General features: G+C 43.9%; 1 protein-coding gene across 1 annotated transcript in view; it reads right to left on the bottom strand.

Moving 5' to 3' along the window:
• Nucleotides 1-11,492, bottom strand: part of LOC115176114 (nuclear factor of activated T-cells, cytoplasmic 1-like) — a 40,841-nt gene extending 29,349 nt beyond the window's left edge. The window contains exons 1-2 of the mRNA XM_029735940.1: nt 10,524-11,492; nt 10,165-10,324 (exon numbers count right to left, since the gene is read on the bottom strand). Coding sequence (XP_029591800.1) covers nt 10,165-10,324; nt 10,524-11,425 — 1,062 coding nt within the window. The 5' untranslated portion in view covers nt 11,426-11,492. The remainder of the gene's footprint in view (nt 1-10,164; nt 10,325-10,523) is intronic.
• Between the last annotated feature and the right edge of the window lie 13,158 nt (nt 11,493-24,650).

The raw sequence follows: 24,650 nt of genomic DNA, 5'->3' as shown, positions 1-24,650 counted from the left end.
AATTTTAGCTTGTAAGCAGAAATCAGGAGGATAGAATTATGGTCAGATTTGCCAAATGGAGAGCGAGGGAGAGCTTTGTACGCATCTCTGTGTGTGGAGTAAAGGCGGTCTAGAGTTTTTTCCCCCTCTGGTTGCACATTTAACATGCTGGTAGAAATGAGGTTTGAGTTTTGCTGCATTAAAGTCCCCGGCCACCAGGAGCACCGCCTCTGGACGAGTGTTTTCCTGTTTGCTTATGGCAGTATACTGCTCATTGAGTGCAGCCTTAGTGCCAGCATTGGTCTGTGGTGGTATGTAGACAGTTACGAAAAATACAGATGAAAACTCTCTAGGTAGACACAGTATCTCACAAGCTGTAGACCACACTACCTCAAATGAGCAAAACCTCAAGACTTCCTTAGATATCGTGCACCAGCTGTTGTTTACAAACATTCATAGACCACTGCTGTTCTGCCGATACAGTGTATAACCCGCCAGCTGTATGTTATTAAATGTCATCGTTCAGCCATGTCCCGTTGGTAGGATATGTTTGTTTTAATTCGTTCAATTTATTATCCATCGATTGTACATTGCCCAATAGTACAGATGGCAAAGGCAGATTAGCCACTCATCGCCAGATCCTCACAATGCACCCAGATCTCCTTCTGCGAAATCGCTGTCTATTTCTCCTGCGAAAGATGGGGATGAGGGCCTGTTGGGGTGTCTGGAGTAAATCCCTCTCATTAAAGAAAATTATTCGTACAATTCAATGTGAGTAACCGCTGTTCTGAAGTCCAGAAGCACTTTTCATAATGTTGCTGCTACCATCTCTTACGTACAAAATAAGTTACAAACAATGCGAAAAAAAAACTAACAAAATAGCACAGTTGGTTAAGAGCCAATAAAAAACGGCAGCCATCCTCTCCGACGCCATTACACAGCCATATATGCGTCATTCCTAACACAGTTGCCGGAGAGGAAGGAAACCGCTCAAAGATTTCACCATGAGGCCAATGGTGACTTAAACAGCTACAGAGTTTAATGGCTGTGATAGGAGAAAACTGAGGATGGATCAACAACATTGTAGTTACTCCACAATACTAACCTAAATTACAGAGTGAAAAGAAGGAAGCCTGTACAGAATAAAAATATTCCAAAACATATATCCTGTTTGCAATAAGGCAGTAAAGTAATACTGCAACAAATGGGACAAAGAAATTAACTTTATGTCCTGAATACAAAGTGTTATGTTTGGAACAAATCCTACACAACACATTACTGAGCAGCACTTTTTGTATTTTCAAGGATGGTGTTGGCTGCATCATGTTATGGGTATGCTTGCCATTGGCAAGGACTCCAGAGTTTTTTGGGATAAAAAAAAGGAATAGAGCTAAGAACAGGCAAAATCCTAGAGGAAAAACTGGTTCAGCCTGCTTTCCAACATTGGGAGAAAAATTCACCTTTCAGCAGGACAACCTAAAACAAGGTAAAATATGTATATACTGCTCAAAAAAATAAAGGGAACACTTAAACAACACATCCTAGATCTGAATGAAAGAAATATTCTTATTAAATACTTTTTTCTTTACATAGTTGAATGTGCTGACAACAAAATCACACAAAAATAATCAATGGAAATCCTATTTATCAACCCATGGAGGTCTGGATTTGTAGTCACACTCAAAATTAAAGTGGAAAACCACACTACAGGCTGATCCAACTTTGATGTAATGTCCTTAAAACAAGTCAAAATGAGGCTCAGTAGTGTGTGTGGCCTCCACGTGCCTGTATGACCTCCCTACAACGCCTGGGCATGCTCCTGATGAGGTGGCGGATGGTCTCCTGAGGGATCTCCTCCCAGACCTGGACTAAAGCATCCGCCAACTCCTGGACAGTCTGTGGTGCAACGTGGCATTGGTGGATGGAGCGAGACATGATGTCCCAGATGTGCTCAATTGGATTCAGGTCTGGGGAACGGGCGGGCCAGTCCATAGCATCAATGCCTTCCTCTTGCAGGAACTGCTGACACACTCCAACCACATGAGGTCTAGCATTGTCTTGCATTAGGAGGAACCCAGGGCCAACCGCACCAGCATATGGTCTCACAAGGGGTCTGAGGGTCTCATTTCGGTACCTAATGGCAGTCAGGCTACCTCTGGCGAGCACATGGAGGGCTGTGCGGCCCCCCAAAGAAATGCCACCCCACACCATGACTGACCCACCACCAAACCGGTCATGCTGGAGGATGTTGCAGGCAGCAGAACGTTCTCCACGGCGTCTCCAGACTCTGTCACGTCTGTCACGTGCTCAGTGTGAACCTGCTTTCATCTGTGAAGAGCACAGGGCACCAGTGGCGAATTTGCCAATCTTGGTGTTCTCTGGCAAATGCCAAACGTCCTGCACGGTGTTGGGCTGTAAGCACAACCCCCACCTGTGGACGTCGGGCCCTCATACCACCCTCATGGAGTCTGTTTCTGACCGTTTGAGAAGACATGCACATTTGTGGCCTGCTGGAGGTCATTTTGCAGGGCTCTGGCAGTGCGTCTCCTGCTCCTCCTTGCACAAAGGCGGAGGTAGCGGTCCTGCTGCTGGGTTGTTGCCCTCCTACGGCCTCCTCCACGTCTCCTGATGTACTGGCCTGTCTCCTGGTAGCGCCTCCATGCTCTGGACACTACGCTGACAGACACAGCAAACCTTCTTGCCACAGCTCGCATTGATGTGCCATCCTGGATGAGCTGCACTACCTGAGCCACTTGTGTGGGTTGTAGACTCCGTCTCATGCTACCACTAGAGTGAAAGCACCGCCAGCATTCAAAAGTGACCAAAACATCAGCCAGGAAGCATAGGAACTGAGAAGTGGTCTGTGGTCCCCATCTGCAGAACCACTCCTTTATTGGGGGTGTCTTGCTAATTGCCTATAATTTCCACCTGTTGTCTATTCCATTTGCCCAACAGCATGTGAAATTTATTGTCAATCAGTGTTGCTTCCTAAGTGGACAGTTTGATTTCACAGAAGTGTGATTGACTTGGAGTTACATTGTGTTGTTTAAGTGTTCCCTTTATTTTTTTGAGCAGTATATATATATATATATATATATATATATATATATATATATATATAGATAGGAGTTGCTTACCAAGATGACATTGAATGTTCCTGAGTGGCCTAGTTACAGTTCTGACTTAAATCGTCTTGAAAATCTATGGCAAGCCTTGAAAATGGATGTCTAGCAATGATCAATAACCGACTTCACAGAGCTTCAAGAATTGTTAAAAGAATCATGTGCAAATATTATGCAAAGCTCTTAGAGACTTAACCAGAAATACTCAAAGCTCTAATTGCTACCAAAGGTGATTCTAGGGTTGTGAACACTTACATAAATCAGATTTTTATGGATTTCATTTACAATAAATGTGCAAGAAGTTCTAAAAACATGTCTTTACTTTGTCATTATGAGATATTGTGTCTATATCAAGTATTAGGGGAGACCCAGATGCAGACAGTGTCAAAGTAACAAACATTTATTACTAGAACAGGGGGCAGACAAAATGACAGGTCAAGGGCAGGCAGAGGTCAGTAATCCAGATCAGAGTCCAAAAGGTACAGAACGGCAGGTAGTCTCGGGGTCAGGGCAGGCAGAGGTCAATAATCCAGGGTGGTGTGACAAGTACAGAAATAGCAGGCATTCTCAGAGGGTAGGCAGAATTGTCAAAACCTTGAAAACAGGAACTAGAACAAAGACAGGAGCAAGGGGAAAAACACTGGTAGCCTTGATGAACAAAATGAACTGGCATTAGACAGAGAACACAGGAATAAATACACCGGGGATAATGAGGATGATGGGCAACACCTGGAGATGGGTGGAGACAAGCACAAAGATAGGTGAAACGGATCAATTTTGAATTCAGGCTGTAATACAGACATAGATTCCTGTCCTGCAGGAAATCACGCACAGAACGAGCAGTATGGCTGGTGGCATTGTCATGCTGGAGGGTCATGTCAGGATGAGCCAGCAGGAAGGGTACCACATGAGGGAGGAGGATGTGTTCCCTGTAACACACAGCGTTGATATTGCCAGCAATTACGACAAGCTCAGTCCGATGATGCTTTGACACACCACCCCAGACCATGACGGACCCTCCACCTCCAAAATCGATCCCGCTCCGGAGTACAGGCCTCGGTGTAATGCTCATTCCTTTGACAATAAAAACTCATCTGACATTCACCCCTGGTGAGACAGAACCGAGACACGTCAGAGAAGAGCACTTTTTGCCAGTCCTGTCTGGTCCAGCGGCGGTGGGTTTGTGCCCAAAGGCGACTTTGTGGCCGGTGATGTCTGGTGAGGACCTACCTTACAACAGGCCTACAAGCCTTCAGTCCAGACTCTCAGCCTATTGCGGACAGTCTGAGTACTGATGGAGCACTGATGGAGGGATGTCAGTGTTCTGCCATGGCCAGCAAAGAGCCCAAATCTCAATCCCATTGAGCACGTCTGGGACCTGCTTGATCGGAGGGTGACGGCTAGGGCCATTCCCATTCCCAGAAATGTCTGGGAACATGCATGTGCCTTGGTGGAAGAGCAAGAACTGGCAAATCTGGTGCAGTCCAGGAGGAGGAGATACACTGCAGTACTTAATGCAGCTGGTGGCCACACCTGATACTGACTGTTACTTTAGATTTTGACCCCACCCTCCCTTTGTTCATGGACACATTATTCCATTTCTGTTAGTCACATGTCTGTGGAACTTGTTCAGTTTATGTCTCAGTTGTTGAATCTTATGCTCATACAAATATTTACACATGTTAAGTTTGCTGAAAATAAACAGTGAGAGGACGTTTCTTTTTTTGCTTAGTTCACATCACATATATAGCCACCCATTTTCAGTCTGTCACACCTGAAGATGTTGTAATCAGCAATGTCAATGTCCTTATCCGGGATCGAGCTATTTAGCCAAGCACATGCACCCAGATATCAACAAGGTTGATCTTTGACATTAAACTTGTACGTTTATACGTGACAGGCCAAGCCCTCTACCTGATTTGAAAACAGCGGGGGTATCCAGATTTATTTATTTAACACGGTAGGCTAGTTGAGAACAGGTTCTCATTAACAACTGCGACCTGGCCAAGATAAACCAAAGCACTGTGACACAAACAACAACACAGAGTTACACATGGAATAAACAAACATACAGTCAATAACAAAATAGGGAAAAAAGTATATATACAGTGTGTGGAAATGAGGTAAGATAAGGGAGGTAAGGAAATAAATAGGCCAATAGTTGCGAATTAATAACATTTTTGCAATTAAACACTTGAGTGATAGATGTGCAGAAGATGAATGTGCAAGTAGAGATACTGGGTGCAAAGGAGCAAAAAAAGAAATAACAGTATGGGGATGTGGTAGTTGGATGGGCTATTTACAGATGGGCTATGTACAGGTGCAGTGATCTGTGAGCTGCTCTGACAGCTGATGCTTAAAGTTAGTGAGGGAGCTTCAGTGATTTTTGCAATTCGTTCCAGTCATTGGCAGCAGAGAACTGGAAGGAAAGGCAGCCAAAGGAGGAATTGGCTTTGGGGGTGACCAGTGAACTATACCTGCTGGAGCACGTGCTACGGGTGGGTGCTGCTATGGTGACCAGTGAGCTGAGATATGGCGGGGCTTTACCTAACAAAGACTTGTAGATGACCTGGAGCCAGCGGGTTTGGTGACAAATATGAAGCGAGGGCCAGCCAACGAGAGGATACAGGTCGCAGTTATGGGTAGTATATGGGGCTTTGGTGACAAAACGGATGGCATGGTGATAGACTGCATCCAATTTGCTGAGTAGAGTGTTGGAGGCTATTTTGTAAATGACATCGCCGAAGTCAAGTATCGGTAGCATAGTCAGTTTACAAGTGTATGTTTGGCAGCGTGAGTGAAGGATGCTTTATTGCAAAATTTGAAGCCGATTCTAGATTTAACTTTGGATTGGAGATGTTTAATGTGAGTCTGGAAGGAGAGTTTACAGTCTAAGCAGACACTTACAATATGTGGACATCTATAAATACCTAAGTCAGAACCGCCCAGAGTAGTGATGCTGGATGGGCGGGCAGTGCTGGTAGCGATCAGTTGAACAGCATGCATTTAGTTTTACTTGCATTTAACAGCAGTTGGAGACCATGGAAGGAGAGTTGTATGGCATTGAAGCTCACCTGGAGATTAGTTAACACAGTGTCCAAAGAAGGGCCAGAAGTAAACAGAATGGTGTCGTCTGCGTAGAGGTGGATCAGAGAATCACCAGCAGCAAGAGTGACATCATTGATGTATATAGAGAAAAGAGTCGGCCCGAGAATTGAACCCTGTGGCACCCCCATAGAGACTGCCAGAGGTCAAGACAACAGGCCCTTCGATTTGACACACTGAACTCTGTCTGAGAAGTAGTTGGTGAACCAGGCGATGCAGTCATTTGAGAAACCAAGGCTGTTAAGTCTGCTGATAAGAATGTGGTGATTGACAGAGTCGAATGCCTTGGCCAGGTCTATGAATATAGCTGCACAGTGTTGTCTCTTATCGATGGAGGTTATGATATCGTTTAGGACCTTGAGAGTGGCTGAGGTGCACCCATGACCAGCTCAGAAACCAGATTGCATAGCGGAAATACGGTGGGATTCATAATGGTCGGTGATCTGTTTCTTAACTTGGCTTTCGAAGACCTTAGAAAGACAGGGTAGGATAGATATAGGTCTGTAACAGTTTGGGTCTAGAGTGTCTCCCCTTTTGAGGAGGGGGATGACCGCGGCAGCTTTCCAATCTTTGGGGATCTCAGACGATACGAAAGAGGTTGAACAGGCTAGTAATAGGGGTTGCAACAATTTTGGCTGATCATTTTAGAAAGAGAGGGTCCAGATTGTCTAGCCCTGCTGATTTGTAAGGGTCCAGATTTTGCAGCTCTTTCAGAACATCAGCTATTTGGATTGGGGTGAAGGAGAAATGGGGGAGGCTTGGACAAGTTGCTGTGGGGGGTGCAGGGCAGTTGACCAGGGCAGGGGTGGCCAGGTGGAAAGCATGTCCAGCCATAGTAAAATTCTTATTAAAATTCTCAATAATTGTGGATTTATCGGTGGTGACATTGTTTCCTAGCCTCAATGCAGTGAGCAGCTAGGACGAGGTGCTTTTATTCTCCATGGACTGTACAGTGTCCCATAATTTTTTGGAGTTTGTGCTGCAAGATACAAATTTATGTTTGAAAAAGCAAGCCTTTGCTTTCCTAACTGCCTGTGTATATTGGTTCCTAACGTTCCTGAAAAGTTGCATATCGCTGGGGCTATTCAATGCTAATGCAGTACGCCACAGGATGTTTTGTGCTGGTCAAGGACAGTCAGGTCTGGAGTGGTTCAATATTTTTTGAATGGGGCATGCTTATTTAAGATTGTGAGGAAAGCACTTTTAAAGAATAACCAGGCATCTTTTACTGACGGAATAAGGTCAATATCATTCGAGGATACCCGGGCCAGGTCGATTAGAAAGGCCTGCTCGCTGTAGTGTTTTAAGGGAGCATTTGACAGTGATGAGGGGTGGTCGTTTGACCGCAGACCCATTACGGACGCAAGCAATGAGGCAGTGATTGCTGAGATCCTGGTTGAAGACAGCAGAAGTGTATTTGGAGGGCAGGTTGGTTAGGATGATATCTATGAGGGTGCCTGTGTTTACAGATTTGGGGTTGTACCTGGTAGGTTCATTGATAATTTGTGTGAGATTGAGGGCATCAAGTTAAGATTGTAGGATGGCCGGGGTGTTAAGCATGTCCCATTTTAGGTCACCTAACAGCATGAGCTCTGAAGAAAGATGGAGGGCATTCAATTCACATATGGTGTCCAGAGCACAGCTGGGGGCAGAAGGTGGTCTATAGCAAGCAACAACGGTGAGAGACTTGTTTCTGGAAATGTGGCTTTTTAAAAGTAGAAGCTCAAATTGTTTGGGCACAGACCTGGATAGTAAGACAGAACTCTGCAGTAGATTGCAACTTCGCCCCCTTTGGCAGTTCTATCTTGTCGGAAAATATAAGTGTTGCATTACCTATTGTTGGTAGAGGCCCAGAAATATGAACCGGCTTGTCTGTGTGAGCATTCAGGTGCTTCTCCATCACAGCAGGGCTCCAGGGGTCCTTGGTTCCGCAACCACCACGTGTTATAGGGAGCTATGGAGCTTCCTAAAACATCCATCACTGGAGGATGTGGAGAGGGTCGCTAACTAGGCTTAGGTTGGGAAAGCAATAAGCAAAACATGTAATTTAGAGGTAGATCCCTTTGAGGGTTAAGTGCCTGCAAACGTTCTGTATATTTGTGTAAGGAAATGTGTTGCTGCCTAGCAATGCTGTTTATTTAGGCTGTAGGGAGTGTGTGATGGAGTTAGAGGTAGCTCGTTTTGGCACAGTCAGTGCAGTCTCCCCTCCCTAGATCGTATTATCACCCACTAGAGGAATGTCAAGACTCTGGCCGCTCATGGCACCAGAGAGGGAGGAAAATAAGGAGAGCGGGAAGAGGGCAACCCTCTCTCTATTTCTCTCTCCACCCCTCCAGCTCCAAGGGATGGTTACACAATACACATCCTCATTTACAGTATTATCTTTGGCCAGTTTTAGATATGTTCACTCACTATATTTTACATCACTTAATGATTTTCGCCATAAAAGAGCATTACTCAGTCTGCCATCTGCGAAATGGCGCATGTGGCTTGCAGCAGCAGCAGCGGCATTCGAGAAGAACAGAAAGCTGTGCTCGACAAGGAGGGAACCAAAGCAGCTTACAGAACAAACTCTGTACAGTTTGGTCAAGGTTTGACTTATTGGAAGAGCCAGCGAGAAGGACCAGTCAGCCAGTGTCCACAGCCCACAGAGTGTACCATGTAATCAGGAAGATACACTTTTAGAAAAAAAGGCGCTATTTAGAACATAAAAGGGTTCTTCGGCTGTCCCCATAGGAGAACCCTTTTCGGTCCCAAGTAAAAACCCTTTCCACAGTGGGTTCTACATGGAACACAAAACGGTTCTACCTGGAACCAAAAAGGGTTCTACCTGGAACCAAAAAGGGTTATCCTATGGGGACAGCCGAAGAACCCTTTTGGAACCATTTTTTCTAAGAGTGTAGGGAGATAGAGGAAACCTCAGACAAGGCCGCTCAAACATCTCCGTCAGACTGTCAGAAACGTGTGGTTTGAGCACGGCCTGGCCAGGCTGTCTCCATAGGATGCCACTGTGGATGATGCCAGCATTACAGATGGGAACTTTCCTAAACAAAGGGAAGTCTGTGTGTTTGGTCAGAAGCTGGGGGAGGGAGGGAAGAGCAGGGAGGTGGAGGTTTTCAAAAGAGCTCACTCTCCATTTCATGATAAGAGTAACCCAGACCCAATGTCATTAAATCATTAGCACCTAATCACAGAGAAAAACTACCCAGCACAGATGTGCATGCTGGTGTTTAGACACATGGGATTGTTCAATATGCTTAGCTAGCTACGTTCCCAGGTTCCCATTCAGCCCCACTGTAGCCTACTGGTTAGAATCTCAGGGTGGTCGCAAACTTTGGGGTGTCACCGCACAAGAATATGTGAGATGTTCAACTGTCTAGATACCACTCAACACATTCTAACTTTGCCTGCAGACAACTTTGATGACTTACTTTCCCTTCTCACAGTAGACTCTGTGGTTTATTCAGAGGTTGAAGTCAAGTCAGTGATGTGGTGCAACGATTGGGAAGACCGGCCTTGTAGTCCAAGAATTACTATTACTCAATACTTCTTCTGAACCAAAGTTACTGTGGTTTAATCTCAATGACTAAGCTTTACTGGTCACATTACCTCGCTTTGCAACTGTCTGTCTGCACTTGAGACATAACGGAAAAGTTTGAGTCACCCTCGTCTGGACAGGAACTGACTGAGCAGACTGGTCTGTCTAATAGCATACCTATGGTATTTCATTCAGAACTATGACGTCTTTCGAATAACATTAGACTTGTAATTATTTTTAAAAAAATGTAAAAAAAACACATACCCACTAACCTATTTCAGCGCTGGAGATATAAATAAGTTGGAGAGAAAGTGATCGAACAAATAGGTTGGAGAAAGTGGTAAGCCTCGTCTGCATGGTATTACATGCAGACGACTCTATTTTACAGTACGGTATGTTAGTATAAAGAGGATAGCAGACCTGCACCACAGGGTGTTCTCCTGCCAGAGCCTTGACTGCCCCTCTGCTCCCTTCGGTCTCGTAGTGGGCACGGTGGTGAGATTTGGGCTGCACCTCGATCTGCAAGCTGTACGGCCCGGAGCTGGATGGCAGCTGCCAGTCAAGGGCTGGCAGAGTTGGGCTAAGACGGAGAGGGTATATTTAAAGTTTGCCATGTAACAAGACACAACTGCAGATTGTCAGTGCTTTGCTGGGATGTTTCCTTATAATGGATATTTCTGAGTTTACTTTAATTTGACCTCAATAAAGTGCAGTTGTCTGGAGCTGTCAACCTTAAAATGAATATTATTTCAGTCAGTCAAAGTCTTGCTTCAGCTTACCTGACATATTGCTTTGGCTTGGACCATGAGTATGAGTGCGGTGGCACATCCAGTAACCCCCCACAGTAGTTATTCTTCTTTAAGGACAGGCGGGAGGAGTTCTCATCCTGACAAAGCGCCCCAGGGCTGAGCTCCTCTCCTCCAGGCTCTACCTTCAGGCAGACTGCCCCAGGCTCCAGGCTGGTCTTCCGGGCCTTCAAAGGGATGCCATCCCCCAGGTCTGCCACACCGTCTGTGGTCAGAGCGTTGATGGCTGCAACTATGGCTGAGTTGGTGTACTGGTTGGTGTTGTTAGGCATCAAGGACTCGTCTGTGACACTGAGGCGTGGGGAGGTGTGAGGGGACGGCACCGGGGAGTGGTTGGGGGAGTAGGGGTACTTGTAGTTTGCAGTTCCATTGAAGCTGCATTTTCTCTTCCCACCACAAGGGGAGTTGGGCCTGGAGCCCCGCTGGCCCATCCAGCTGTCATCCATGACACTGGTGAGGGGGGAGGTAGAGGGAGAGTTATGTGGGGAGCCCACATGGGTGCAAGCTTCACCCGGCAGGGCGAGAGAGGAGGAGCCCTTGGGTGAGACGCAGGGCGACTGCCAGGGCGAGTTCTGGGGTGATTTTTCGTAGTTGTCGGAGAAGCCCGACTCGTAGGATGAGGCCTCAGAGTGACAGCTGCGTGACGACACACTGCTAGCCGGGCTGAGGCAGCTGGGGTCACGGTAGCCATCTGCATTGGGCAACGTCAGGGTCACAATGGAGTTGACCTGTTTAGGCACAGGACGGTTGTTGCTCTCTTCCACCTCCTCCTCAGGAAACTGTCCATAGGCTGTGATCTCAATACAAGGGCTCTCGAGGACCGGGGCGCCGTTTGGATGGATGCTAGGGGATGAGTAGTAACCCACTGTCCTCATGTCGTTCTGGGCGCTGTAGCTGGGAGGCTGGCTGATGGACACTGAGATGGTGGGGCCAGACTGGAGACTGTGGTACTGGGAGGGCAGGCAGGATTTGCCCAGGGAGAGACTGATGTTGGGGGTGTGGCTGCATGCATCTGAAAAGCAAATACATAGAATGAGTTAGAATTATGGTCCATACATACTCTCAGTGGCTCACACACTGAAAGGCATACTGTAGTTGCCAGTTAATTACAAAGAAAGCTGCTGTGATGGTGTTGCTCATGATGGGGTGCCACATGGCTAGTTTGTTTGCATGACTAAAGGTGCAATCTGTTTCCAACAGGGGAGGTTCAAGATGCCATCTCCCTCACTGGGTATGAGGGCATAAGAGACAGACTGACTACCCATGTGGCACAGACAGAGGAGAATGGGGGAAGGGGTGGTTAAGGGTACACAGACCTGAGTAATCTTACTAGTCAGCTCTTAAGACCAGTCCAGTCTCAGACAGCATGCAGTCGCCAGAGCTCCTGTCTGCTGTGAATTAAGAGACTACTGAGGCAACCATAAAGACATGACATCAGAGCACCACCACGACTCCCACAAAATAATCACAATGTAATAACCTTAACATCACAGTGGTGTCACATCTTTGCAATGTCTCCATGTCAATTCTTAATGGACTGCATAGAAGATGCCATTTTACCAACGAGAACCACTGGCAGTTGTGTGCGCCCTCTGACTGAATTGTATTAAATCTAGACTTACACACTGAAACACTGTACATTTTGGGTCAATTTCTCTTCAAGTGGGGTCTGTTTACTTATGCAAGATAAGGCAGAGAGGCATGGATTACCAATTTGAGTAAACCATCCTGAATGAGAGCTTTTGTGCCACCGCTGCCACGCCCACCACTCCCTACTCATAGGAGGGGCGCCTCATAATATAATGTAGCTCTCAGAATAAAGACCCATGTGTTTCAAAGTTCATCATTCCTTAAGGCAATATAAACATATCCTCAATATGTACAGTATAAACCATTTTTCCCCTCAATACATACAATTTTAATGGGTACTATATATATAAACCTTTTGATGAAACCAAATCATTATTTCATAACGTAAGTAGCTACCATGGAGATATACTGAACAAAAATATACACGCAACATGTGAAGTGTTGGTCCCATGTTTCATGAGCTGAAATAAAAGATCCCTGAATTTTTTCACACACAAAAATATTACTTATCTCAAATTGTGCACACACTTATTTACATCCCTGTTAGTGAGCATTTCTCCTTTACCAAGATAATCCATCCTTCTGACAGGTGATGAATGTCAAGAAGCTGATTAAACAGCATGATCATTACACAAGTGCACCTTGTGTTGGGGACAACAAAACACCACTCTAAAATGTGCAGTTTTTTCTCACAACCCAATGCCACAGATGTCTCAAGTTGAGGGAGTGTGCAATTTGCATGCTGACTGGAGGAATGTCCACCAGAGCTGTTGCCAGATAATGTTATGTTAATTTCTCTACCATAAGCCGCCTCCAACATCATTTTAGAAAATGTAGCAGTTCGTCCAACCAGCCTCACAACCGCAGACCACGTGTAACCATGCCAGCCAAGGACCTCCACATCCAGCTTCTTCACCTGCGGGATCATCTTAGACCAGCCACCCAGGCAGCTGATGAAACTGTGGGTTAGCACAATCAAAGAATTTCCACACAAACTGTCAGAAACCGTCTCAGGGAAGCTCATCTGCATGCCCGTTGTCCTCACCAGGGTCTTGGCCTGACTGCAGTTCGGTGTCTTAACCCACTTCAGCGGGCAAATTATTAACTCCAATGGCCACTGGCATGCTGGAGAAGTGTGCTCTTCACGGATGAATCCCGGTTTCAACTGTACCGGGCAGATGGCAGACGGTATGGGGTGGTGTGGGCCAGCGGCTTGCTGATGCCAACGTTGTCAAGAGAGTGCCCAATGGTGGCGGTGGGGTTATGATATGGGCAGGCATGCGCTACGGACAACAATCACAATTGCATTTTATTGATGGCAATTTGAATGCACTGAGATACCGTGATGAGATCCTGAGGCCCATTGTTGTGCCATTTATCCACAGCTATCACCTCATGTTTCAGCATGATAATGCACGGCCTCATGCCGCAAGGATCTGTACACAATTCCTGGAAGTTGAAAATGTCCCAGTTCTTCCATGGCCTGCATACTCACCAGACATGTCACCCATTGAACATGTTTGGGATGGTCTGGTTCGACGGGTACTACAGCGTGTTCCAGTTCCTGAAAATGTCCAGCAACTTTGCACAGCCATTGAAGAGGAGTGGGACAACATTCCACAATCAACAGCCTGATCAACTCGATGTGAAGGAGATGTGTCGCTGCATGAGGCAAATGGGGTTCACACCAGATACTGACTGGTTTTCTGATCCATGCACATACCTATTTTTTTATTACGCCCTAATCCACAGATTAGGGCGTAATGAATTTATTTAAATTGACTGATTTACTTATATGAACTATAACTCAGTAAAATCTTTGAAATTGTTGCATGTTGCGTTTATATTTTTGTTCAGGTAAGTTAGGCTAACAATGATGACGTAGCCTATCCTATAATCATCTCAGTATTCAGTACGCTTCTACATTGTCATACCTGTATAATAGTAGGCCATCGAAACAGAGGAGAAACCCATTCACAGACACCTGAGGGGAAAGTGCACCACTAGACAGGACAGTCAGCTATCCAACACGCAAAATCATCCGTTCAGGTGTCGATAGAATTATCGTTTATGAATGCAATATTACTCAGTAAAAGCAGTCTGACATTCAAAAGTAACAGGAAGAGCCTACTCACCTTCTTCAGCAGATTTCATTTTTTCCTACAGACAAGGTAACCGCACGTCCGAAATCGAACTTTGAAGAAAGCCGCAGGTCTGCGTTATCCAATAGCCATAAAGCTTCGCTTTAGGACTCTAATGTTGATGAAGATGCGCTCTCGCTATATTCTAACAAAACTTCGAAACTTTGGCAAATCTGCTTAATGAGAAAGAATAAATTAATGTAGATTATTTTAAAAGCGAATCGAAGAAAAATACAAATCGTATCTGCAGAGTGAAACAATTTTGGATACAATTGGATAGAGCAAAGAAATCAAAACGCAGGGACGGGATTCAATGTATGATTCCCATGGAGAGTAAATATTATTTGAGCGACTGATTTGTAATAACTGATTGATTTTGTGGAAGGGGATCCTAGCTGGTCTGGGCATGTGTGACGCACTGCTTGGTTGGAGGGAGCTCCTTGGCGATTACAAACCCGGGGATCACCTTCAGCGCAAGCGCACCGCCCCTTGAACGGTGATGCATCTCCATGTTTGACCACCAGATACGTTTAATTGAGATTCACTCCACTCACTGGGGTTTTCAGCTATTTCCACACGTGGTTGATTAGCTGGGCTGGCAGTGACCGTTGCTGTTCAGAGAGCGCTGCAGGCTAGTGGAAAATGAAATGCAATATTTACATGTAAATAGCATGAGAAGGAAGATCATTTGTATTTGTATTTTTTGGGGATCCCCATTAACTGCTGCCAAGCAGCAGCCACTCTTCCTGGGGTCCAAACACATTAAGGCGCATCAAAAAATTATATTTACAAAAAATAATAATCTAAAAATAAAAGCTTCCTGGAGTATCCTTAGGGGTTCTTCAAATTGAAACTGTGGGGGAACACCTATGTTCTTCAAATAACCCCTTTTAATAGCTCACCAAAGAACCTTTTGAAGAACCTTTTGGGGAAAATGTTTACTACCCCCCCTCCCCTATTATTATTAATAATAATATGCATAACAATAACACACTATTTTAGTTTTCAGTGTTTATTATGATTTTAGTGGCAAAGCAGAATTAAAAACAAAATATGAGGTAAACTCCCAGCAGAGCCCCAAGTCCAATGGGTATATCCTCTGACATGTTGATGTTAATCTGTTGATGTTCTCTGTATCCATAGCCAGAATGATTTTTTTGGGTGCATGGTGATCAAACAGCTTTCCTGTTATATTCATAAGAGGTGTAGATAGGGTGAAGTCTGTGAACCAAAAAATAGTAGTTACACAGATGATCAACAAAACCTGCACACAACAGTATTCATAGCTTGGTTTTTGTGGTAAATGTGAATAATGTAGAGGCCTATGGGATGAGCAGCAGTTTATGGCACTGCATCTCAGTGTTAGAAGTGTCACTACAGACCCTGGTTCGATTCCAGGCTGTATCACAACCGGCCCGTGACTGGGAGTCTCATAGGGCGGTGCACAATTGGCCCAGCGTCGTCCGGGTTAGGGTTTGGCCGGGGTAGGCCATCATTGTAAATAAGAATTTGTTCTTATCTGACTTGCCTAGTTAAAACCTCTCTAGGGTATGTACCTTAGAAATGCTATTACTTCAATTTCTCAAACATATGACTATTTTACACCATTTTAAAGACAAGACTCTCGTTAATCTAACCACACTGTCCGATTTCAAAAAGGCTTTACAACAAAAGCAAAACATTAGATTATGTCAGCAGAGTACCCAGCCAGAAATAATCAGACACCCATTTTTCAAGCTAGCATATAATGTCACATAAACCCAAACCACAGCTAAATGCAGCACTAACCTTTGATGATCTTCATCAGATGACACTCCTAGGACATTATGTTATACAATACATGCATGTTTTGTTCAATCAAGTTTATATTTATATCAAAAAACAGCTTTTTACATTAGCATGTGATGTTCAGATCTAGCATACCCACCGCAAACTTCTGGTGAATTTACTAAATTACTCACGATAAACGTTCACAAAAAACATAACGATTATTTTAAGAATTATAGATACAGAACTCCTTTATGCAATCGCTATGTCCGATTTTAAAATAGCTTTTCGGCAAAAGCACATTTTGCAAATTCTGAGTAGATAGCTCGCCATCACGGGCTAGCTATTTTGACACCCACCAAGTTTGGCCCTCACCAAATTCATTTGTTTCATAAAAAATGTAATAAATACACTAACGGTCAAAAGTTTTAGAACACCTACTCATTCAGGGGTTTTTCTTTACTTTTACTATTTTTCTACATTGTAGAATAATGTAGTAACCAAAAAAGTGTTACAATTTATTTTCTTTGTAATGCGTTTGAGCCAATCAGTTCTGTTGTGACAAGGTAGGAGGGGTATACAGAAGACAGCCCTCTTTGGCAAAAGACCAAGTCCATATTATGTCAAGAACAGCTCAAATAAGCAAAGAGAAACGACAGTTCATCATTAGTTTAAGACATGAAGTACAGTCAATACGGAACATTTCAAGAACTCTGAAGGTATTTTCAAGTGCAGTCACAAAAACCATCAAGCGCTATGATGAAACTGGCGCTAATGAGGACCGCCACAGGAATGGAAGACCCAGAGTTACCTCTGCTGCAGAGGGTAAGTTCATTAGAGTTACCAGCCTCAGAAAATGCAGCACAAATAAATGCTTCACAGAGTTCAAGTAACAGACACATCTCAACATCAACTGTTCCGAGGAGACTGTGTGAATCAGACCTTCATGGTCGAATTTCTGCAAAGAAACCACTACTAAAGGACACCAATAAAAAGAAGAGACTTGCTTGGGCCAAGAAACATGTGCAATGGACATTAGAGCGGTGGAAATTTGTCCTTTGGTCTGGAGTCCAAATTGGAGATTTTTGGTTCCAACCGCCGTGTCTTTGTGAGACATGGTGTGTGTGAACAGATGATCTCTGCTTGTATATATCCTACCATAAAGCATGGAGGAGGAGGTGTTATGGTGTGGGGGTGCTTTGCTGGTGATACTGTCTGACTTATTTAGAATTCAAGGCACACTTAACCAGCATGGCTACCACAGCATTCTGCAGCGATACGCCATCCCATCTGATTTGGGCTTAGTGGGACTATCATTTGTTTTTCAACAGGAAAATGACTCAACACACATCCAGGATGTGTAAGGTCTATTTGACCAAGAAGGAGAGTGATGGAGTGCTGCATCAGATGACCTGGCCCCCACAATCCCCCAACCTCAACCAAATTGAGATGGTTTGGGATGAGTCGGGCCGCATAGTGTAGGAAAAGCAACCAACATGTGCTCAGCATATGTGGGAACTCCTTCAAGACTGTTGGAAAAGCATTCCAGGTGAAGCTGGTTGAGAGAATGCCAAGATTGTGCAAAGCTATCATCAAGGCAAAGGGTGGCTATTTGAAGAACCTCAAATATAAAATATATTTTGATTTGTTTAACCCATTTTTGGTTACTACATGATTCATTGTGTTATTTCATAGTTTTGATGTCTTCATTATTATTCTACAATGTATAAAATCGTAAAAATAAAGAAAAACCCTTGAATGAGCAGGTGTTCTAAAACTTTTGACCGGTAAGGTAAATTCATTGAAGAGGTAAGGGAGGAGGATGGTAAATCTTATCTGCATTACATACCAATACCAATTTGTATGCCTTGTTGTCTTTATACCTGCAGACACATACACAAAAGTGAGCAGTTCAGTCATCTGCACCAATATAGCTAGCCTTCAACATATTCGTATGGCCTACAGTAGATATTCTTACCTCTTTGTTGAATGATATCCATTGAATTGTGTCCATTTTCTGTTTTAGAAAGATTTGCACAAATATGAAAAGATAGATGGTGTCATCAGAAAATAATATAAATGTAGATCATACAAGGGACAAACCTTATCTTAAATTGAGATCTTTGCATTGTTCAGTTAAGTGCCTGCCCCTGCTGTCCTTTCAAATTGAAATCCAATTGTTTCAGTTGGGAAATTAAGTTCCTGGAAGTACCCACACCAACTAACAAGGTTCCTCGATGAACTCTTCCTCCTATGGGTTCTTGGAAGAATATTTTGTTGCCAATTTCAGTGCCAAGAACCCTAAATGTTCTATGAAGAATGGCAAGGTGCTCCATCATGCTGGAAAAGGCATTGTTCGTCACCAAACTGTTCCTGGATGGTTGGGAGAAGTTGCTCTCGGAGGATGTGTTAGTACCATTCTTTATTCATGGCTGTGTTCTTAGGCAAAATTGTGAGTGAGCCCACTCCCTTGGCTGAGAAGCAACCCCACACATGAATGGTCTCAGGATGCTTTACTGTTGGCATGACATAGGACTGATGGTAGCACTCACCTTGTCTTCTCCAGACAAGCTTTTTTCCGGATGCCCCAAACAATCGGAAAGGGGATTCATCAGAGAAAATGACTTTACCCCAGTCCTCAGCAGTCCAATCCCTGTACCTTTTGCAGAATATCAGTCTGTCCCTGATGTTTTTCCTTGAGAGAAGTGGCTTCTTTGCTGCCCTTCTTGACACCAGGCCATCCTCCAAAAGTCTTCACCTCACTATGCGTGCAGATGCACTCACACATGCCTGCTGCCATTCCTGAGCAAGCTCTGTACTGGTGGTGCCCCGATCCCGCAGCTGAATCAACTTTAGGAGGCGGTCCTGGCGCTTGCTGGACTTTCTTGGGTGCCCTGAAGCTGTCTTCACAACAATTTCCTGTGGCTCAGTTGGTAGAGCATGGTGTTTGCAACGCCAGCATGGTGTGTGCAACGCCAGGGTTGTGGGTTCAATTCCCACGGGGGGCCAGTACAAAAAAAATGCATGAAATTAAATGAAATGTATGCGTTCACTACTAAGTCGCTCTGGATAAGAGCGTCTGCTAAATGACTAAAATGTAATTGAACCGCTCTCCTTGAAGTTCTTGATGATCTGATAAATGGTTGATTTAGGTTCAATCTTGCTGGCAGCAATATCCTTGCCTGTGAAGCCTTTTTTTGTGCAAAGCAATGATGACGGCACATGTTTCCTTGCAGGTAACCATGGTTTACAGAGGAAGAACAATGAATCCAAGCACCACCCTCCTTTTTAATAAGCTTCCAGTCTGTTATTTGAATTCAATCAGCATGACAGAGTGATCTCCAGCCTTGTCCTCGTCAACACTCACACCTGTGTCAACGAGAGAATCACTGACATGATGTCAGCTGGTCCTTTTGTGACAGGGCTGAAATGCAGCGGAAATGTTTTTTGGGGGGATTCAGTTCATTTGCATGGCAAAGAGGGACTTTGCAATTAATTGCAATTCATCTGATCACTGAAACTGAAACTGACACGCTGATTGCTTATTGACATGGTACCCATATAGCACCACTGCTTGGACAGTCTACAGGATATTACAGTCAATGGAACATCATTAACACTATTGTTAGGAATATGACATACTCGATGTGTCCCAAATGTCACCTTATTCCCTATATAGTGAACTAACTTATATTAAACCACAGCCTTGGTAAAAAATAGTACACTAAATAAGGAACAGGGCACAATTTGGGAGGCAGACACTGTAATGCCTCCTAGAAAAGGAATGTAATTCATGTAGGTCACAAATTAAATCGAAAACAGCCTCTGGTCATAAATGACTCAATACTGCCAGTACAATTATGAACATACAGTACTGCACACCCAGTCATGGGTGGGCCTGTTGATCTTGTGATGAATGAATGTCCTGGTTAACAATTGAGGTAATTAGCCTGCATGTGTTAGATTAATTTTGTATATATATAATACAGCCTGGATGGAAGCCTTACCTCCTCCTCCAGCCACTCATTGTACTGCACAATACTCGCCATGGCAACATCAGTGCCCTTAATAAAAATGTGATGTCACCTGTGGTCTCCTCCTAGAGCAAAGTATGAAAATAATTATAGATGTATAACCATATTAAAAAACATTTCAGTGCCATATCATACTAACAACAGACCTGAATTCAAATACTACTTTAAATCCTTCAAATTAGTTGAATGTTTGTGTTAACCTGCCTAGATGGGGTTTGCACTTTTCTGACTTTTCTATTGGTTCCATTGCAACAGGATGGCTCAATCAAGCACAGCTTAAGTATTTTAAATTATTTCAAATAGTATTTAAACCCAGGTCTGACTAACACACACACATAGTTACCACACATGTAATGGTCACCAGAACTAAGTCCATACCCTGACGATGATGACCATCCTCTTGCTCTCAGAGGTAAGGTCTGCAGGATGTAGTAGGTTAGGATCTGTCCTGCTGGGGTCTTGAGCAGCAGGGAGTTCAGGTCCCTAGTCACCAGTCAGGCCTACTGTAGTAGTGCGGGCGTGTTCCTGACACAGTAAGGTCAGGAACACACCCGCACTACTACACAGACCCAAGCCCTCTGCTCATCTCATTAGGGGCTGGCTATGTGTCCACATAGAAGATTCACAGGTCAAGACTAGGAGCTCTGTGTATGCTCACAGGGTCAACTTCCTGATCGCCCTGAATCAAATCAAACACATGAAAGTAACTGGTTCATTGTTAAGTATCATTCACAGCTGAGAGGGAATACAATGAGACACAGAAGGAGCTTGTTAGCCTCATAGTAACAGAAGGACTAACTATAACTCAGTGGCCAATTATTACACAATAGAAGGAGCAGAATGGTGAATAATCCTGAAGTCATAGGCTATGCTTTAGATTATGACATATGGTGAAGGGACCAACGCCAATATAATATACCTATTGTAATATACCTACCAATAACATATATAGACAGTTTCCAAGGGGGAAACTCATGTCAGGAAGTACACTACTGCAATTTGTCAAATGTGTTATGCAGGATCATTACGATGCTAGATAAGCAGAAACCTATGCACATTTGATCATTTGTTTGTCCAATAATCTATATAAAATGACTCTAAGTATCACTTGTGGTCAAAAAGCATGGTCAATAATTGAAACAGAAAGGCATGCGCTAAACTGGCCTCTACTTAAAACTGCAATATGTAATGTTTTGAGTGACCCGTTATGAATCAGTCATTCTCAATGAAAGCAAGTTTAAGAAGTGGTAGATCTGTTCCATGTGCGCTATTTCTATGCTTCCCGATCTTGTTTTTTTTACTTTCGGTTTTGTACACAAGCTTTAAACAGCTGAAAATACAATATTTTTGGTTATTGAAACAATATTTCACAGCAGTTTAGATGGTACATTGATTCTCTGCACTATACATTGCTTGTTTTGTGTCACATAAACTGAAATTAGGCAAACTATTATAATTTTTGCAACCAGGAAATGGAGGAGCGATTTCTGCATATAACTGAACTAACAAGTTTATCATAATGAATGGGGATCTTTGTGGTTGTGTATGTGCTAGCGTGCGTGTCCCTTCCCCCCAATAATAATAGGGCATACACTCAACCGCAGCTTCAAAATGGTGTTGAGTACACTATTGTTATGCAGTACATCACTTTACTGGATATAACCCAAAATCCTGAATCATCAATCACAAATACTATGTATACAATAGTCTAAGTGCCTTATCTCTGGAGGCTGGACACAGTTCATTCACAAACAGAGGAGTGTTTTTCTATTTGTCTTTTCCCTCCCACCAAGTGAGCGTTCAACTACACGACTCAATTCTCCACGTCCTCATTTTTTATTTGCTCACTCAAAGGTTGTTATTACTGTATACTCCTGACCTACAAATAAGAACTGATTGCTAATACCCCATAATTTTTTTCTGGTTCCCCTTTGAGGTCCGTGCTAGGCTGGCTATATTTACTTCATACACATCTGTGGACGTGTGGCAAGAACGTGTGGACGTGCGCACACACACAGTCAGGATCTAATCTAGCTTATCAGCTCCATGGGAACTATTTAAAACCATTTCAACTTTGATACAAACTGTATGTGAATCATATGTCACATAAGAACTTTAGAGACTACCCTTGACTACTGTACGATGTTAGGTTCTTATTTTTCAGAGTAAATAACTCACGGACAAAATAGAAGCTTTAACCAAGTTTAATCATTCCCCAAAGGTTCTGTACAGCTGAAAACAGACAGCTAAATATTTCAGACATCACAGTTTATATGCATCCTACTTAAGACACTCCTCTTCCTTACAGTTTATGGCTCCACAGGAAAGAAGGTAACCAGATAACAACCCTGATTACTCCCTTAAGGGGAACTGACCTCACCCCTCACCTCCTGACCCACAGATATCCATCTGTCTTCCCTATATCAACACATCGCTCTCCTCTCCTCCATCAAACACATTCCAAAGCCTTCTGTTTTTTTACAAACTCTTTCTATTCAAGGCTTAGTCTCTATCATTTATTTAATATCTCAATGTTCAAAGTTTAGCCGATCCCAACAACGACAATGGCAGACTGGTTTAAACTACCCAATCAATCATTTGAATACCATTCCCAACATTCTAGGGGTCATGTATATCAAAATGAAATGAACAGCAGCTAAGCATTTCATGATGAAAATGTATCTGTAATAGCTCAATTCTTCCCACTACGTCATTACCAATCAAAACTAGGATTTTAAAAGCACTTGCTAAACATTATTTTCTTAATTGATTTAGGGTGGTCAACAATGAAGAGAACTTGTAGCACTAAATTGTAGGTGTTGAGTACCCCATTATTTACTGCCCGTTCTGATGGGAATATGGCCGCTGTTATTAGAGAATTCCAAGAAAGTCCTAGATGAATATCGAATACACACAGGGAACAAGGAGGGGTTGCTGGATGAGGAGGAGTCTTCGTCATATAACTTTGTCATAAATAGTCAATACATATCAAAGGATCGCTAATCCCACTCATATAGTACAGTGTTCAGGGCCATTGGAGTGTTTTTCACCCATGGAACAATGATTTTGTGAAGCCTTGTGGAACTTACCTTGGCTTGCACTAGGCTCGAGCCCAGCCCAGACTAGAAGTCAAAATGGTCCTACTTTAGGATTACACAGACAGGCAGAGGAAGGTAACGCCACGGGACTGCCGTTGGGGTCGTTATCAGTGCAGATTCTTCCTACAATTAGAGCTATAAACTCTAAAGGACACACATGCCACTGATTAAAATAACTTAACCTCAGACAACTTTATGACCTCTGAGTTAATGGCCATTCCATGAGGCCCAGGTTATGACAAACTACAAAGGTAATTTAGTGTTGAAGGCGGAAACATCAGAAAAGCCTGGGTCGTATTCAGTAGTCACTAAACTGAATAAAATGGACTGAAACAGGGAGGGACTACCTGAACTTGCAAAACGTTTCGCTACGGTGTGCCCTATGAATACATCTCTGTGGAGTTTAGAGCTGACCTTGTCAGGACTGGAGGCCTAGTAGGTGCGGTTGTCGTCACTGAAGTCCTGGTTGGTCTCGGCGGCAGTGGACTCAATCTCTGGCGCAGGACTCATAGACGGGTGTGACGTTGTGGCACAGCGCGACAGCCTTCACTGCCTCGTGGATATGGCTGCTGCTGCTCTTGCAGACCTTGGGGGCTGCAGCTCACTGGGGCTTCCTGGACGGGGTGGAGCTGGTGCTACTGTTGCTGCCGTTGGACTGCTGGGTCTGGGTGCTCGGTGTGGAGAAAAGTAAACCACCTCTATTATTCTGCATACAGGGAGTGGACTATGATGAAATGAAAAACAGATATTCCCTGTAGGGAATGCCACATAGCACTGGACCACATTTAGTTCCCAAACATTCTCGAACATTGTAGATAGAAATGCCATGACTAGAGTTGTCATGATTCCTTGTTCTACGTCGGATGACCAAAATATATTATGTTTAACAAACATGCCCATCCAAACGTTCCAAAATGTTGTGTCCTGCTGACTATGTTTGAAGTAAGACCATTGATACAGTAGACAGGTAATGCAGCGACTTTCATAGGCTGCAATCACCCTGCCAACTCTCACTAGCCTGAGAAAATCCTGACAATGCCATAACTGAGATGCTACAGTATAACACCAGCACTCCGTCTCCCTCCCCCACTAAGCAGTGAAGTAGCACCCAGATGATTAAACCCTCACTCTGCTCAGGGCACAATTCACTTGGCACGGTTTTAAACTAAATGACACAGCGACAGGGAAACGCTGTCTCATCATATTTATTGTGTCGTATCTGGTTTGGGGGCTTTTACATCTTCTCCGCCCTGACAACGCCCATCAATTTAACTCAGTGGAATCTCACGGACAGTCCACTGTGCCAGCTAGGTTTGACAGGGTTGATGTGCTCCACTGGAGTGGGTGATATCGCCTTATTAACCATTGTTGCTGCTAGAGAGAGAGAGAGAGAGAGAGACTCCTACAAAAATTCAAAGTGACAACCCTTCAGCAAGCCTACAACAGAGCGCTCACTTCACTATGAAAAAT

The sequence above is a fragment of the Salmo trutta genome, chromosome 36 (genome assembly GCF_901001165.1).
Source record: "Salmo trutta chromosome 36, fSalTru1.1, whole genome shotgun sequence".
Taxonomy (NCBI): domain Eukaryota; kingdom Metazoa; phylum Chordata; class Actinopteri; order Salmoniformes; family Salmonidae; genus Salmo; species Salmo trutta.
This window is presented reverse-complemented; position numbering and strand designations above follow the sequence as displayed.